Raw genomic sequence first — 18,078 nt, 5'->3', positions numbered from 1 at the left:
CCGCAATCCACTTCTTGCAGGCTGTGACTTTGTGAAAGCCTTCTCCACAGTAATTGCATTTCTTGAACTTCTTATTTCTTTGCTTTTCGTACTGTTTGTTCCCTCGTAACATAAGTAGTTCGTTACTTCCTCCGGCTTCTTCATTACTTTTTTGATTCAGAGACCTCTCGTGTGCGCATACTTGCGTAGTCAAGTTCTCTATGTTCCTGTCACTTTTATTCATTAAAAGCCAACTCCCTCAATTTCTTTGTTCAGATCATACCATAGAGTTTTAAGATTTGAAATATGCGTAGCCATGTCGTGCTCTTCACTCTTCTGGTAGCGGAAGAACCTTATGCACAGGTCGTAGCTTCGGTCTTCTTTTGCCCCGTCATAGAGTCTATGGAGCTCTTTCCACATTTCGCTCGCTGTTTCGCAACGCATCACCTTTTGTAGTGTCTCCTCTGTCATGTTAGTCGTGAGGATTAGCAGCGCCTGACTATCTGATTTTTGATACGCTTCCATTTCCGTCCTATACTTTGTTTTCTCCTCAGATGTTGCTCCTTCATCTGGGGTTTTAGGTTTCGTTAACGTACCTTGTATTGCTTCCAACGTACCTGGGGTACTTTTTAGCAGCAGTAGTATCTTATACCGCCAGGTTTGCCAGTTTGTGGCTCCGTCAAGACGACCAATCTCAATTTTTATACCCGACGAAAAAGTCGAATGCATTTTTGGGAATTTCGCTTTCTTCACCACAATTGCAAATAGTGTAACATTAATTTAACATTACGCTCTGCTACCATATTAAAGTATAACGAGAAATGTGTTTACGTTTATAGTTTATTTAGATAAGTCAAAAGAGAAAATTGTAAATAACAACGTTTCATAGCAACATCTAAATCAACGACAAAACACTTTAGTGTAAAGAGGATGTTCATCCTTAATAATTATGTCTACTGAAAAATGACTATAGAATGTGTTTTGGTGGTTTTTTGTATATGGCAATATATTTTAAGATATGCGTCTTTCTTTATAATGTTAAAATAATACTATACAATATTTATTCAATGTTTACATGCGGTTTAACTGTAAATACAAATACACTACACATGTACACTTTTAAATACACTACACTTGTACATTATTATTACTCTAGAAAACACTCGCATCTAATACTTTGTAAATCTAAGTTTATGTCTGAAGCGGTATATTATGTAATGTTTTTGTTGATGGTATTGGTTGGAGAGCCGGCAGTAAAGTTTCGAACCAACGTGATACCGCGCTGAGATGCACAATGGTTTCCCATAAAACTGATGCTAAGTCGGAATTTGATAGTCTGCCACGGCGGAACTAGCCGAAAGTACAAAAAAAATAGCCACTTCCGGTGCGAAAAAGGGGGGGTCATTTAACCCATCTGATACTGCAATAAAAGCTATGGCATCAGTTAGAAATTTACTGGTAGATACAGAAAAGCGAAATCTGCCAGTATGATTGCTGCCGGAAGTGCTTGGCATACGCTCTCAAAGGTGACCATCAGGACCCCTAAATTAACCCATCTGATACCAGCATGAAACCAATTCCAGTCGGTAGATATGAACCTTCTCTTCAGGAATATATAAGTCTGCCAGGGCGCTTTCAGCCGAAACACCTTGACATACGAGATTATGTGGCGCAACATCCGTGGTACCCGTATAACCCGTATTTTGGAATTGGACATATTACGGACATTTCAAATACTGCAGGCTTATTAATTTATTACTCTATGCTTATATTTGTATATTATTACGTTATTAATAACACATATTTATAATAAATTAAGTTAAAATAAATTAAATAATGTGATTAATAGTCATTGAATTAGCTATATGAATCGTTTGTCTTTGTCTGTCATTTTGACTTATGTATTTGTAAGAAAAGGATAAAACATAATTTAACTAATTCAGGCTCGTAAAGTTTTACGAATAAGGGGCTATTAGTATTCATAGCTAAATCAGGCTTGTAATGCGACATAAAATGATTTTTGGTGGTTTCTTTTACGCTTGAGGCGTTTTTTCACTTATTTGGTGTATCTAATCACTATCTTATGTAGGGGAGGGAGGGGCAAGACGAGTAAGACGGGGTAGCGGCTTTATATGGCGACACGACTGACCATCAGAATCCCGTTAACGCATGACGATGCGTCGCCATCATAGCAATCAGTTCGCACAGTGACCGGCTAGACAAATGGTGTCGTTAATTATTTATTTGCAAAAAAACTGTTATTGCCATATTCCTTGTTATTTTTTAGGGTTCCGTACCCAAAGGGTAAAAACGGGACCCTATAACTAAGAATCCGCTTTCTGTCTGTCTGTCTGTCTGTCCGTCTGACAGAGATGAAATTTTCACAGATGATGTATTTCTGTTGCCGCTATAACAACAAACTATAACTAATTGTTTATAACACCTGTATTCATTAACTGTAATGCACAATTGATGAATAAATGATTCTAAATAATTCTAAAAACATAATAAAATAAATATTTAAGTGGGGTTCCCATACAACAAACGTGACTTTTTTGCCGTTTTTTGCGTAATGGTATTATGGTACGGAACCTTACGTGCGCGAGTCCGACTGGCACTTGGCCGGTTTTTGTGTTTATTTGGTTTGCGTTTGTTTACTTATTATCACCAGCACATATATACTATTAATTTATTCCTGTGGCCCAGCAATCACGACAACAGCTAAGGACTTGTTTGGTTTCAAGTACGGTTTTTTTTTTTAACAAAAAACTTTCGCATTTCATTAGGCACATGGGGCAAGATGGGGTACATCTTGACGGTCGTAGTTTTAAAGTGATAAACTCATAAAGAATTGCGGATTTGAATTTATTTATTCTTCTCTTGTAGAACGGTGAAAAAGTATAAAAGAAAGTCAAATAGAGGAGAGTGGTTAGAGGGAGAAAAACGCATCATTTGTACAAAGGCGAACTTATCCCTTTCAGGGATCTCTTCCAGTTAACCTATGAGCAATTGAGGGAGAATTGGAGAACGGTAGACATCAAAGCTGTACTAAACGGCATAAAAGAAAATATTTAGTTTCCTAAAAGACAGGTAAACCTATAACCTACAGTAGACATTAGATGTTCTAGTTGAGCTGAAGTTTCTGCAAACGCCGCGATGTCGTCTGCAAATCGTATAAAATGTATTTTCTCCCCATTTAATTTTACCCCTCCCTTGTCTATTTCAAATGTAAATTGGAAACGGGACTTAATCGCGTATTTAAGTTTTAAGATTTACCTCCGACGTATCGAGTACGGCGTTGTCCCCGTGGTCTCGAAGAATAATGTGTAAAAATCGTGAAAGTGAGATATATACATATATGTATATGTTTTCTTCAATTGCATTTATGGTTTGTTGTTGGCAAATACTAGTTAATAAATTCGATGTCTATGACAACTAAAACTACATAATTCTATTCACCCCTTTCTTTCTTTTCTTATGTATATCGATCGACCCCGTTTTAAGGATGGTTATCAAGAAAATTGCTGGTTTTGATTTTCTCTGAATAAGGCGGGTAAAAATTGATTTCACAAGTGCACAATTGAAAAACTAACAAGGGACTCAAATAAAAAACCGGCCAAGTGCGAGTCGGACTCGCGCACGAAGAGTTCCGTACCATTACGGAAAAAAACAGCAAAAAATCACTTTTGTTGTATGGGAGCCCCATTTAAATATTTATATAATATACAACAGGCATCATAAATACATCATCTGTGAAAATTTCAACTGTCTAGCTATCACGGTTCATGAGAGATACAGCCTGGTGACAGACGGACAAACGGACAGACGGACGGACAAACGGACAGACGGACAGCGGAGTCTTAGTAATAATAAATGATGTAAAATGTTCATATTTGGATTATTGGTAAAAAACGTCCTTGACGTTGAAAATCCTGTCTTTTCACACCCGTTTACAATAAGTATGTAATAATAATAATTTTGTTCATTTTGGTAAATAAAGAATATTGTAATTTGAAATTATTTTATTATTTATAAATAAGGTGCTAACAAATTAGCTACAGAAATTTTACGAGATGGTACTTTGCACTAGAACAATTAACTTTTAATAGAAATTAAGAAAATTTCACAATTTTTATTTTATTTACCGAACAAAATAAATATACTATAATTCTATCTAAAAAAGAATCATCATGTATTTAACTGCTTGTGTGTCTTAAATGTCATTGTCAACGTGTCATTTGATTTATCAACGTGAAGTGGCCAGTTAAGTTTTATATTTAAAAGAGGTTTTAGAATCTGTTCAATGAGGTATCATTTAATTATCTCATTAACAGAGTTTTTTTACAAAGCAAATTTGTTTTCCAATTTTCTCAAAATAACATCATAAAACCTATAATGTTTCATACTTCAGGAGCCGAGTACTATCAACTGTAAAGATATCGGTAGCTAATTTGTTAGCACCTTTATAAGGCAAACAAAGAAGTACAAAGCCGTAAGCAGGTATTAAATTAATGCCCAAATTATATTGTGTATATTAATAAATCTGAAATATATGTTATTAATGGCATAAAAATATACAAATATAAGCATTAGGTAATAAATCATAAGCCTGCAACAATTAAAATGTCTGTAATTTGTACAATTCCAAAATACGGGTTCCACGGATGTTGCTCACATAATCTCGTATGTCAAGGTGTTTCGGCTGAAAGCGCCCTGGCAGACTTATATATTCCTGAAGAGAAGGTTCATATCTACCGACTGAAATTGGTTTCATGCTGGTATCAGATGGGTTAATTTAGGGGTCCCGATGGTCACCTTTGAGGGCGTATGCCAAGCACTTCCGGCAGGAATCATACTGGCAGATTTCGCTTTTCTGTTTCTACCAGTAAATTTCTAACTGATGCCATAGCTTTTATTGCAGTATCAGATGGGTTAAATGACCCCCCTTTTTCGCACCGGAAGTGGCTATTTTTTTTGTACTTTCGGCTAGTTCCGCCGTGGCAGACTATCAAATCCGGACTTAGCATCAGTTTTATGGGAAACCATTGTGCATCTCATCGCGGTATCACGTTGGTTCGAAACTTTACTGCCGGCTCTTCTACCATATATTGCGCGACCAGCTATCTATGTTATTATACTCGTATTTATTACCTTAACCACAATGGCATGCTTATTGAAAAGTGTATTTATTTAATAATAATTCTGGCACGGGATTTATATCTTGGTTTTATTTATTCACGTATAAATCATATACAATTAGTCATTATAAATATAACAGTTGGTGTAATGATCTTAAGTGTTAATTGCTGTTGCCCAAAGGTACGCCACTCAATTAGATTATTAGATCCGACAAGTAGTAAAGGTATATACACGTATAAGCCTATAACTTTCTCTAGTTCTACCATCTTTGACTGGCGACATGCCTCATTCCTAAGACTGTACCAACTTCACTGTAAATTTTGTGAAATCTTGTACTCCTTCGTTGTGCAGTTTATTAAAGATAAAAAAATAACCTTTGGATTTTTAAACCCTGGTTCACTCGGGACGCGTCATAACGAGTTTCTTGTGGCCATGGAACGTGCTGATGTGGATATAATGGCCATATGTGAAACATGGCTGAGAGAAGGACAGGAAAGGCGCGCCCCAGCGCCGCCGGGGTACAGGCTGCGACACGTGCCGCGCGATGCTGCGAGCGGTCGCGCTCGGGGCGGCGGCGTAGGTATGTACCTTCGGCGCGGCATCTCCGCGCGGCGGCTTCAGCACCCCATTGCACCATTGGTTGAGCAGATGTGGCTCGGTCTTAATATCAATGGTCTCAGACTAGCTGTAGGGACTGCGTATCGGCCTCCCTGGTTTGATGTTGATGCATTTCTGGATGGTCTTAGTGATTCATTGTCCTCATTTGCGATGTATGATTATATTATTTTATTAGGCGACTTCAATATAAATATTATGAATGATCAGGAATCAAACTCAAAGAAGCTTATCCACTTTTTGAATTACATGCACTTGTCACAGTATGTAACACAACCAACGCACTACACTGAGCATAGTGAAAGTCTGATAGATGTTATATGTTGTAATAAGGCTGTCTCTAATGTGTCTGTTACTCATATCCCTGACCTAAGCAGCCATGCATTCGTCACTTGCCAAGTAGATATCAAAAAAGTAAAACCTCCCCCCAAATTGTTTATATATAGGCCTATTAAAAATATTAATATTAACGATTTTAATCACACTATTAATATTATTAATTGGGAAGAACTTATTACAGGCAGCGTTGACGATATGGTGACGCAGCTTAACTCATGCTTAATAAATATTTTTGACATGTATGCACCCTTAAAAAAGTTCACATTAAATCGAGCTCGTATCCTTGGATTACTTCTAATATCAGAGAAATGATGCGTTTAAGAGACCTAGCTCATGCCAAATATCGCCACACTAAACTGGATAGCAACAGGCAGTGTTATAAAGATCTGAAACATTTAGTAAACGTGTCACTTCATTACGAACAATGTGCATACTTCCAGTATCACATTAATAGGAATATCAATGACCCCAGAAAGCTTTGGAAAAATATTAAAAACAATTTAGTCGACTTCAAGTCAAAAGATTTAGACTACCCCCACATCTCACTGATCCTAACTCTATTAATACCCACTTTCTAAATATACCCGGCAACGATACAGTGGACGTATCTTATATAACTTATCTCGAGTCCAATCGATATGGCCCTGCAGTATTCAACCTAAAAGCTGTCAATGAAACCTTGGTTGCCAAGATTATTAAATCCATATCAACTAATGCTGCTGGAGTCGACGGTATATCCTTGGATATGTTGATATTGACACTCCCAAGAACATTAACCATAATCACGAACATAGTTAATAAATCAATAGAAACAAATGTTTTCCCTGATCTGTGGAAAATAGCTACAGTTAAACCTATTCCTAAAACGCCCCATCCTGCGGACTACAAAGACCTGAGGCCAATCAGCATACTACCTCTCCTATCAAAAATACTTGAGAAGGTTGTATGTATGCAGCTTACTGATTTTCTTGAAAGCAATGACATACTCCCATTAAGACAATCTGGTTTTAGAAAAGGTCATAGTACCTCCACTGCCCTTCTGGATGTGGTAGATGAAATCTTGTCCTCACAAGATGAAGGCAAAGGAACAATATTGGCCCTATTGGATTTTTCCCGAGCGTTTGACTGTATCAATACATCTACCCTTCTATCTAAATTAGCATATTATGGTTTCAGTGATAGCTCGATAAAGTGGTTCGCAAGCTATATGAGTAATCGATCGCAATTTGTCCAAGTGCATGGCACAGACGGCTCAACCGTCACGTCGGGATTACTTCCAGTATCTAGAGGGGTGCCGCAGGGCTCTATTCTGGGGCCAGTGTTGTATAGTCTCTACAGTGCAGATATCGTACATAACATAAAACATTGCAAATTCCATATCTATGCCGATGACCTACAGCTTTTCATATCATTCAAACCAGAAGACATGCAACAAGCTGTCGATAGACTAAACGAAGACCTGCACCGCATTGACAGTTGGTCAGAAAAGAACAGTTTGGTACTTAACCCGACGAAATCTAAGTTCCTCGTTTTGGGCTCAAAAAAACAAGTAAACCGAATTACAGCTGCTAATCCTCATGTCAATATCTCAGGCAAACATGTGGAGATGGTTTCGGAAGCCCGCAACCTGGGCCTGCTTATGGATAGCTCTCTGCACTTTGAAAACCACATCTTAGAAACTGTCAGAAACTGTTTCTATAGACTGACAGTCCTTTACCGGGTTCGTAACTATCTTAGTGTAGACATGCGTGTGAAATTGTGCGACACACTCATCCTATCCAAGCTTAACTACGCGGATACGGTGTATGGTGTTATAATGGTGATGAAGGAAAGACGAACAAACTTTCTTATATAATTTATTCTTATAATATATTTGTGGAGCTCAGTCTCAACACTTGTACAGCGACGCCATCTTGGGTAGAAGAGAGAGTTGCCATAGATAACACTAAATGTCAAACCAAACTAGTGATGTTATTACCAACCTAACATCCCTTTCCTTAAATTTATATTATAATTACATTGATGACCAGTCTCTTATTTAACTCATCTTTACAACATGTTATGTTAAAGTCTTTCAGTTACCTAAGTATTAACAATTAAATAATCTTCACATTTAAACATGACAGTCTGTTCCTTTAACTGGTCTCTATGGTCATTACTAAAATCAATGTATTTATGTTTATAGTTAACAATAAAATATTCTACAAATTATGATACAGTCTTTTCATTAACTGGTCTTTACAGTTACACAATTTAGTTTACATTTTATGAAATAGCTTAATTGCAAAACTACATTTACATTCAGTTGACTTAATTAAATTATATTATATCTAAATTTCCGTTATATAACGCTTTGGAGGTTTAACAATACGTCCTGATCTCGTCACTCTGTGATCAGTTATTACTGGTGCTGGAGTACCCGTCTCCTGTCTTGCCTCTGCCACTTCCATACTTCTTTCCCTTCGTGGTGAGCAAGATCGCATGGGAGACGATTGTGTCAAGTCACTATTCAAGATACTATAGTTATGAATAAGATGAATCCTATTTCTTACATAAGTTACATCATTACTAGTTTTTATCACATATGACCTATTATTACTTAACCGTTTAACAATTACAGCCTTTTCCCAAGTACTGTGTGGATTTTTCTTATAATACACCTGGTCTCCTGGATACAAAATGGACATTGATTTAGCATTCCTATTATAATATCTAGACATATCTTCATTATTTTTAACAGCTGATTGTTTGTATTCCTTAAATGTCACAGCTTTAGGTCTGAGTTTGTTAAAGTTTACTGGTATCTTACTTCTTAATTTTCTAGACATTAATAACTCAGCCGGTGATAACATATGATTTTTAGCTGTATTTCTATACTGTAATAATGCTAAGTAAGGATCTGATCCATCTTCCTTACATTTTTTGAACATATTTTTTAAAATTTTCACAGCAGTTTCAATTTGGCCATTAGAGTTTGAATGATAAGGAGCTGTTACTATATGTTCTATGTCCCATTCATATAGAAGTGATTTAAATTCTGATGACTGAAAGGGAGGACCACCATCTGACACTAATGTCATAGGTATCCCATGTCTGGCAAATATTGACTTTAAATTTATTATGACATTTTGAGCCGTACTATTATTTTTTAACAATGCTGTCTCTATGTACTTTGAGTAATAATCAGTTACTACAATGTAGGTTAAGTTATCAAAGTGCATTAGATCAATGCCAACTCTTTGCCAAGGATATTTGCTAATTTCATAGTTTTTTAAGGGTTCCTTTTGATTACATGGCTTGAACTTGGCACAGGTGTCACATTGTTCCACTACATTTTTTATATCAGCAGACATGTTAGACCAATATAATGAATCTCTAGCTAATCTTAGACACTTATTTATCCCTTGATGACCTTCATGCAATTTATTTAATATTTCTTTTTGCATGGACTTTGGAACAATTAAATTTGACCCTTTGAACAATAAATCTCCTATGACATGAATTTCACCCTGCATGTTCCAATATGGCTTCACTAATAAATTGATTTTATCTTTACTACTTGGCCAACCTTCAAAATAATATTTTTTTAACAATTGAAGGGTTTCGTCATCAATGGTTGCCTGTTTTAATTTATTTTTGTACTCTTGACTGATCGCTAAATTTGACTCGACTAAATTGACATGGTAAGACATATCAGATTCATTTTCTGGAATAAAATGGTCTTTCATAGCTGCTCTAGACAAAGTATCAGATATATACATTTCTTTGCCAGGTATGTGAATAACTTCTAAATCATACTTCTGTAAAGTTAGCATCATACGCTGCAGTCTTGCTGGTACCTCATGCAAAGGCTTTTTAAACAGATAAACCAATGGTTTATGATCCGTGTGCACAATGACTTTACGTCCATAGACATATTGATTGAATTTACAACATCCGAACTGAATTGCAAATAGCTCTTTTTCAATTTGTGCAAAATTTTCTTGTGACTTAGTTAGTGTTTTTGAACTGTATGCAATTGGCTTATTATTCTGTAAAATTACAGCACCTATCGCTGACTTTGACGAGTCTACTGATAGAATCAGTGGCAAATTTACATCATAGTGTGCTAAAACTGGCGTGTTACATATTATTTCCTTTAATTCACAATATTCTTTTTCATAGTTACTGTCCCACTGCCAGGGCACGTCTTTTTTTAACAAAGTTCTCATGAGAGTGGTCTTTGCTGACAAATTATCAATGAAACATCCTACAAAATTTACCATCCCGAGAAATCTTTGTAATTCTTTAAGATTACTGGGACTTTGCATCTCTTTGATCGCCTTGACTCTTTCTTGACTGACTTTGACACCATCTCGGTTAAAAATATATCCTAAAAATTCTACCTCCGACACTCCAAATTTGCATTTCGACTTATTTAATTTTAAATTGACTTGTCTAGCCCTATCTAGCACTTTTTTAAGTCGTTGATTATGAATCTCTGGGGTCTCACCATAAACTAAAAAATCATCTACAAAAATGAGAACGCCCTCTATGTCACCAAATAACTCATTAATGACTCTATAAAAAATCTCTGTTGATGCATTTATGCCAAAAGGTAATCTAAGATATTTATATCTACCAAAGGGAGTTTGGAATGTGCAAAGTTCAGAACTCTCCTCATCAAGTTTCAAAGACCAAAAACCTGAGAACGCATCCAGATGTGAAAAACAAGTAGCACCTTTCAATTGCGACCTAATCTCATCAATATTTTTTAATGGATAATGTTCTCTCATAATATTTTTATTCAAATTTCTAGGAAATAGACATATTCTAAGCTGACCTGTTGACTTGACGGTGACTACTACAGAGTTGACCCATGCCGTTGGCTTGGTGACTTTTTCAATGACTTTCATGCTCTCCATGCGATCCAGCTCATCCCGTAGGTCCTTCAGTAGCGCAAATGGTACCTTCCTCGGAGGATCAATGCATGGCACAGCATCAGACTTCAGTTTCAGATGGCAGACAGGAGGTAGACACCCCAGACCCTGGAAAACATCATTATATTGTGTAAGAATTTGACAATTATTTTTTTCTATTACTTCCTCAGTTAGCTGATAAACATGTTTGACTATACCAATTCGATCACATGTATCTAGACCTAAAATGGTTTCACCATTTACAGTTGTCACTGCAAAGGTTATTTTCTCTACTCTGTTATTGAAATGACATTCCAATTCTGTTTCCCCTATTATTGGAAGTTCACACCTATATGCCTTAGCAGTAAGAGTGGTTTCAACTATATTGTTGAGCCCTAAAGTTTTGTAAGTTTGTAACGACATCAAATCAAGCTCGGCCCCAGTGTCTAAAAGGCAATTTATATCTCGACCATTGACATTGACATTTAAGTACCAAGACTTTTTATTTCTGTTTTTGTTCTGTACTTGCCCCACAAATAACCTCTCAGCGCAGTAAGCATTATCATCATCGAGGTTTTCTAGCTCTAATTGTCTTACATTTTTATTTTTAAAACAAAATTTTGCAAAGTGACCATAAGAGTTACATGACCTGCATTGTACGTTGACTGCTGGACACTTGAAGCGATGCACCTGCCCACAGCGCGTGCATGTAGACTGCTGACCTCTCTGCCATGGCCTCGACGGAGCTGACTGGTAGTGTGGTCGACCCGATGACTGATATTCTGATGTTGACTGATTTCTTGACGTTGACTGATTTCTTGATGCTGACTGACTTCTTGACGGTGACTGACTTGACGTTGAGTATCTTGACTTTGATCTGTGATGACTGTTACTGCGGTTGTTGCTTCTGCCCCTCAGTTGCAACACATTCTGTGTGCCGGTGCTCTCCTGTACTATTCTGTCCGAATCTTGTTGAGCCGCAATGACAGCTTTTGCAAGCTCACGCATCCTAGCATATGACAAATTGGGCTCTTGTAACAACCTTTGTCGAACATGTGACAGCTCAGAACTCATGTTTGCAATAAAAATATCCCTGATAAGAGACTCTCTCAGCTCTTTAAATTCACAATCTTTGCTCTTGTTCTCTAAATCAGTTAGGAAATCATCGATGTTTTCAGATTTACTCTGCTTCCGTGTGAAAAACATATAACGTGTCATGGTAAGATTTTTTTGAGGTTCAAAATGAGTGTCAAATTTCTTTTTGATTTCCTTTAATTGGCATTTGTCGAAGTCTACGTTGAACAAGCTCAGGTTAGGTGGCGTCGCTGTACAAGTGTTGAAAGAATTAAAGATTTCCAAACCTTTAACGCCCATGGAGTGCAGCATGATTGCAATTTTTCTTTTGTCGTCCGCCTTGTCAAGTCCCGATGCCAATAAATATATGTCAAACCGCTGCCACCACCTTTTCCATTCTTCCGCATTATTATTTGTGGTGTCCGACGAAATCATGAGCTTCGGTAAAGATGTACCAAGTCCATGCGACTTGATTCCGACATCTTCACTTCCCTCCGCCATTTCCTTTGTTGGAGGTGCAAGTTCGGCGCGTGTGACTTTTTCTTGTTTCCGTTTGACTTCTGTCTGATCTTCTGAGTCACTCATCACGACACTTCTGACACCATGTTATAATGGTGATGAAGGAAAGACGAACAAACTTTCTTATATAATTTATTCTTATAATATATTTGTGGAGCTCAGTCTCAACACTTGTACAGCGACGCCATCTTGGGTAGAAGAGAGAGTTGCCATAGATAACACTAAATGTCAAACCAAACTAGTGATGTTATTACCAACCTAACATATGGTAACTGCTTACTCTCTCGTACTAAGAAAATCGTTCAACGGCTGCAAAACGCCTGCACACGTTTTTGTTTTCCAATACCCCCACGATCCCATATTACTCCGTATCTCAATATGAACAAGCTTTTAAATATGGATGGTCGACGTACCCTACATTTGGCCACACTCTTATTTGGTATTTGCAACAGCAAGAAACCCACATATTTGCATGATAAGATGGTCTTCTACCAGCGTCGTATTAGACGTGTACCCCGACTGGTTTGCCCAAGGCACAATACCGCTGCATTTCGTGGCAGTTTTCGTTATGCTGCCACGAAATGCTGGAACAACCTTCCACCTCCTATTTGGGAGAGCATGACTGTTAGTAGGTTCAAGTCTAAACTGAAAACACACCTAATAGCTCAACAAGGTATTGCTGCCTAAGGGCATCATTCTACATAGCTCCAGTTCCTAAATATTACTAACCCCCAAGTCTATTTCTAGTTACCGCAATATAATGAATTTATATGTATAATACGTGTACCTTTGCTGTAATATACAAGTATTTATATTTCATATTTACTATTGACAAATGTTTATTTATTTATTATTACCTAACACACAAGTCGCGCAGTATGCCGTTCCGCACACCTCCTCTCCTCCTGGCTCCACAGAAAACCAGCGCCGTTGACAACGCTTAGTCGTGCCAACTGCATTGCTGAGTGGAGACCATTTCAGCCTCACATCCTTATCTGTTAGTTTTGTATTTTTCACCTTTGTTTTTTTTTCTTTCTTGTTGTTGTTAATGTATCTTTGTAATGTAATAATGATGTGTTGCCTGAATAAATATTATTCTATTCTATTCTATTCTATGATTGGTTTATTAATAACCAGGACTCTTTCCACTTTTCTATAATAGCTCCCAATGCCTGCTGAAACCGGTTTACGGGTATCTATTTATGTACCCGTGAATGGGTTCCAGCAGGCGTTCTACATGACATCAAAACACTCCAAACGGACTCTACGTGTTGGATCTATATCCCCACGCACGCCTTATAAATGACCGGGCCTGAAAACCCGAGTGTTTGTAACGGAGATACAAATAATAATATTGTTTATTTCAAGTTTTAAACTCATACAATACAATAAAATAAGGTAACATAAAATTCAAAAATACAATCCAATACAATGATGCGGAAGCTATAAATAGATCCTTTGTTAATTATATAGGTACATATAAAAATTATACCTTAAATAAGTACATATTGTTTTCTATTTTCGTCCAGGTGCACGGCCGTCCAGTGTTTTAGGATGTTATTGCTCGGGTTGACAGTAAACAGCGCCAGAATATCATTTGCTGCGCTGCGAGTTTTGCCATACGTTTGCCCAGACCGAAGCTATGCGGGACCGCATGATTGCATAAAAATCAGGTACTCCCGCATTAGCAAACATGGTCTTAGCACTGCAGTAACGAGGTTGTTTCATGAGTATTCTGAACGCATCGTTATACTGAACCCGAAGCGCGTTATATGAGCGATTGGTGTAGTTACACCAAAGTGAGCATGTATAAAAGCACTGACAGAATGCCCTAAACAAAGTAATTTTTACGTCAGTGGTGCACTTGGAGAATCATCGCGACAGCATGTTACAGCGGACCGCGAGCGCGCGGCGCTCTCGCTCCATGTCCCATGTCCATTTCGTCGCGAAGGTTCTCCGTTAGAAAATGGCTTAAGTACTTGAAAGATGCTACGACCCGAACCGGCGAACCATTCAAATAAACTGGCGGAACTACCTCCGTCCGTCCTTGCCGTATCTGAAAACGAGCAGTTCTGTTTTTAAAATATTATATTTTAGATAATGCTGTTTTGAGAATGTTTCGCAGATAGTAAGCAATTTTTGGATACCCTGGCTTGAGGGGCTGAGAAGCACCATATCGTATTACTTTAACACTATGCACTAAACAAAAGTAAACTAAAAGTAGGTACCTAAAAGTAAAAGACTACAAATAAAAAAATGGCCCCAGGTCTGTGCCAATTATTTCCGGTAGGGTGCCCAGAAGGCTGGCAGCGTTGCCGCGCTAAACGGCATAACGCCAATGCGCTGGGCGAGGTATGCCCCAGCCGTCCGGTCACCCGTCGCATGTCGCATATATGAGGCGCTTGGCCAATTCTTTAACACATTCACTGCCCCCAACGCACATGTGCGTTCACCGTCATACAAGTTTGTTCCTAGGCCACGCCCCCTGGCATTGGCAGCGTGTGCGCCTTATGGCCCCACAGCCCAAGCGTCTCCAATCCAAACATGCAGCCGGTGTCAATGTCTGCATATCCCGCGTCCCAGACGTGGGGTCGACCCAGCTTCCAGGGAACCAGTCGGTTCCAGAACCGACGGTGCTCCGGCGGTGACGAGGACCTGGCGCAGAAGCCGCAGAATGTCATTAAGACTGGCGTGCCGTGCCGTGCGGCCGGCGCTCTTGGTGCAAGAAAACAAAAACTATAATCGTAACATTTGCCGCCTTGTTGTAATTAATAGTAGGTACATTATGAATACAAGTGTGCTACGTTGGTGCTACATCAAATAATTGCACCAAAGCGTGCTGGGCCTGTAATAGGCACTTATTCGCCAGTTCATTAAAGTAAGGCTAAAAACACGTTTTCCAAGAAAGACTGGGTCTTTTTGCTGATTTTCCATTGTACAAAAGTTTCATATGCCGCCAATTATTTTTAACAGGATTTTGATGGTTAAAGGCTATCGTTCTCGGCTCTTGCCTCTTTTATTATTACTGGCTTAGTCAATTTTATGTGTTCTTCATATTCAATGCTTGAAAATTACATTTTCGTCAATATTTAAACTAAAAACATGCAAAAATTCCAATTTTGTAACAAATTCGGAGAATGGCTGGCGCGTTTTTTTTTCTATGCACGATTCCAATTTCCAATGCGCGGGCAAGGCAAAGGCGCATACGAAACCGATATATTTAAAAAATAAAAAGCTAATATTTTCGTATTTATAACCGACGGATGGAGACCAAATCGATAAAATGTTATGTTTATTCATTAATGTAATTTACGAGAGAATTAAATCTATAAATAATGTTTGGCGAGATAAAACCTCTTTGAACTTTGAAAACCTCATAGTTGGTATAAAAAAATGTATATTACTCGACCAAACGAAGGCTACGTTTCCATATTTATTGTTAGCAATCAGTTACCTTCTTAACACAGTCGGATAATCATTCATTACACACAAGTGCACTAACTTATAATATAGTGAAAAAGCACGCGTGTTCTAGGATTATGAGCCTAAACGTCCAGTAACTTCCATGTTACGAGCAAGTGTGTTGAAAAATGTATTAAGTTAATAGAGGCCGTTATTATTGTTATGTGTTGAAGCCGCCGGCGGTCTAAAATAATTCAGCTGAACACATGGAAGTGTCCAGTTAATAGCTATTCAAAGCAGTCATCTATTCAGTGTCCGGCTGTCCGGGCACAGCCGGCACAGGTAGCTTAGCTTAATCTGTCTTAATCTCGCAGGCTAGGCTACCTAGGCTAAAAGCATTTAACGCGTTTTGATTTATGTACCCTATTTTTTTTTATGATTCTGTTCATATTATAATTTGATCCAGACAGTTCGGCTGGGACACCGTGACAGCGTTCTCGCAGAACGAGGAGGTGTACTCGTTGGCCGTCAACGAACTAGTGACGCAGCTGGAAGCCGCCAACATCACCTGCGCGGCTTCCATCACCTTCGCAGAGTCCGACTTCAAGGAGCAATTGAAACAGTTAAAGGTAACAGTTAATACTTATAAACTGAAATAAATGTCATATACCTACTAAGATTTTTTTTTCTTAGTAATTTATATGACATTTATTTCAGTTTATAATTTATATAGTAGTGTTTTTACTATAAATAAAAACAAATTAAAAGATTTTCCGATAAGCGAACGAACGAGCGAAGCGAACTGAAGTTCTCATTTCGACGTTTTTTTTTTGTTTTTTGATACTTTGTTCCGCGATAACTTTTCTACAGTTGTTTCTAATTTAAATGAAATTGAGTAAAAAAGTGGTTAAAAATCCAAAAGCGACTTGATGGGGGGATATTAAGGAGGTTCTCCTTATCCGAATTTCATACAATTGTATTTACAGTTTTTCTCTTAATACGTAGATTTTCTCTTAAAATCAAAATATCACGTAGCATTTGAAATATTTCTTTGATATGGTATTTAGGTGAGGACAATGGGTACACTACATAATTCCGAAAAACTTTATTCCGACTTTAGAATGTCGAATTTTATTATTCCGAGTATAACAATTCCGATGGTGAAAAACACCGAATTTAACAATTACGATTTTTGAAATCACGAATTCTGAATTGCCCTTATTCCGAATTGACGTGATTCACGCAATTCATTCCGAATTGGCGTGACAAATAAATACATTTCATTTCATTTCCTATTTTAAATATTCCAACTTTTAAATTTCCGAAGAACGATATTCCGAATATATTATTAAAGTTCGTTTTCTTGAGGGTCTCAGTTCTGACCTAACCTAATCCACTTTTCTGGCAACAGTTCGTTTTCTTGTGGGTCGCAGTTCTAACCTAACCTAACCCACTTTTCTGGCAACAGTTCGTTTTCTTAGAGGTCCCAGTTCTAACCTAACCTAACCCACTTCTGGCAACTGTTCGTTTTCTTGGGGATCGCAGTTCTAACCTAACTTAACCCACTTCTAGCAAGAGTTCTTTTACTTCGGGGTCGCAGTTAAAACCTAACCTAACCCACTTTTCTGGCAACAGTTCGTTTTCTTGGCGGTCGCAGTTCTAACCTAACGTAACCCACTTTTCTGGTTCGTTATCTTGAGGGTCGCAGTTCTACCGAATTTATTTATGCCGAATTTTTATGCCATAAATATTTTATGCCGAATTTAACGTGATGCGGCACGACAGGCACCCGTAATAATTACTAAAACGTGAGTCTTCATTTGAATATCACGGATTTAATTTTTCCGACCTTACAAAAAAGAACACTACAAATTTAGATAACTAATCTGTTGTCGCGTAGAAAATAAATACTTATTACTTAAAATATACTTAAAAATAAAAAAATATGTATTTAATAAACTAACCATCTATTAGGTATTTAGTTGAGTGACAATAAAATGAAAGTCAGACGTTTCTGTACTGATTGTCAAGAATCTGATATGAAGGAGGTTGACAAATTGTTAGTTATTACGAAAATACTAATTGGAATCATACTCTATGTAGCGTGACGTCA

The 18,078-nt window shown here is 37.6% G+C and overlaps 1 protein-coding gene across 1 annotated transcript in view; it reads left to right on the top strand.

Annotated features, from left to right (window-relative positions):
• The window catches only part of LOC134748947 (gamma-aminobutyric acid type B receptor subunit 2), a 320,538-nt gene that overhangs the window by 275,843 nt on the left and 26,617 nt on the right, over positions 1 to 18,078 (top strand). Inside the window, exon 7 of the mRNA XM_063687384.1 lies at positions 16,432 to 16,594. Coding sequence (XP_063543454.1) covers positions 16,432 to 16,594 — 163 coding nt within the window. The remainder of the gene's footprint in view (positions 1 to 16,431; positions 16,595 to 18,078) is intronic.

The sequence above is a fragment of the Cydia strobilella genome, chromosome 1 (assembly GCF_947568885.1).
Source record: "Cydia strobilella chromosome 1, ilCydStro3.1, whole genome shotgun sequence".
Taxonomy (NCBI): domain Eukaryota; kingdom Metazoa; phylum Arthropoda; class Insecta; order Lepidoptera; family Tortricidae; genus Cydia; species Cydia strobilella.
The sequence above is the reverse complement of the archived record's forward strand: the minus strand, read 5'-3'. Positions and strand labels throughout refer to the sequence as shown.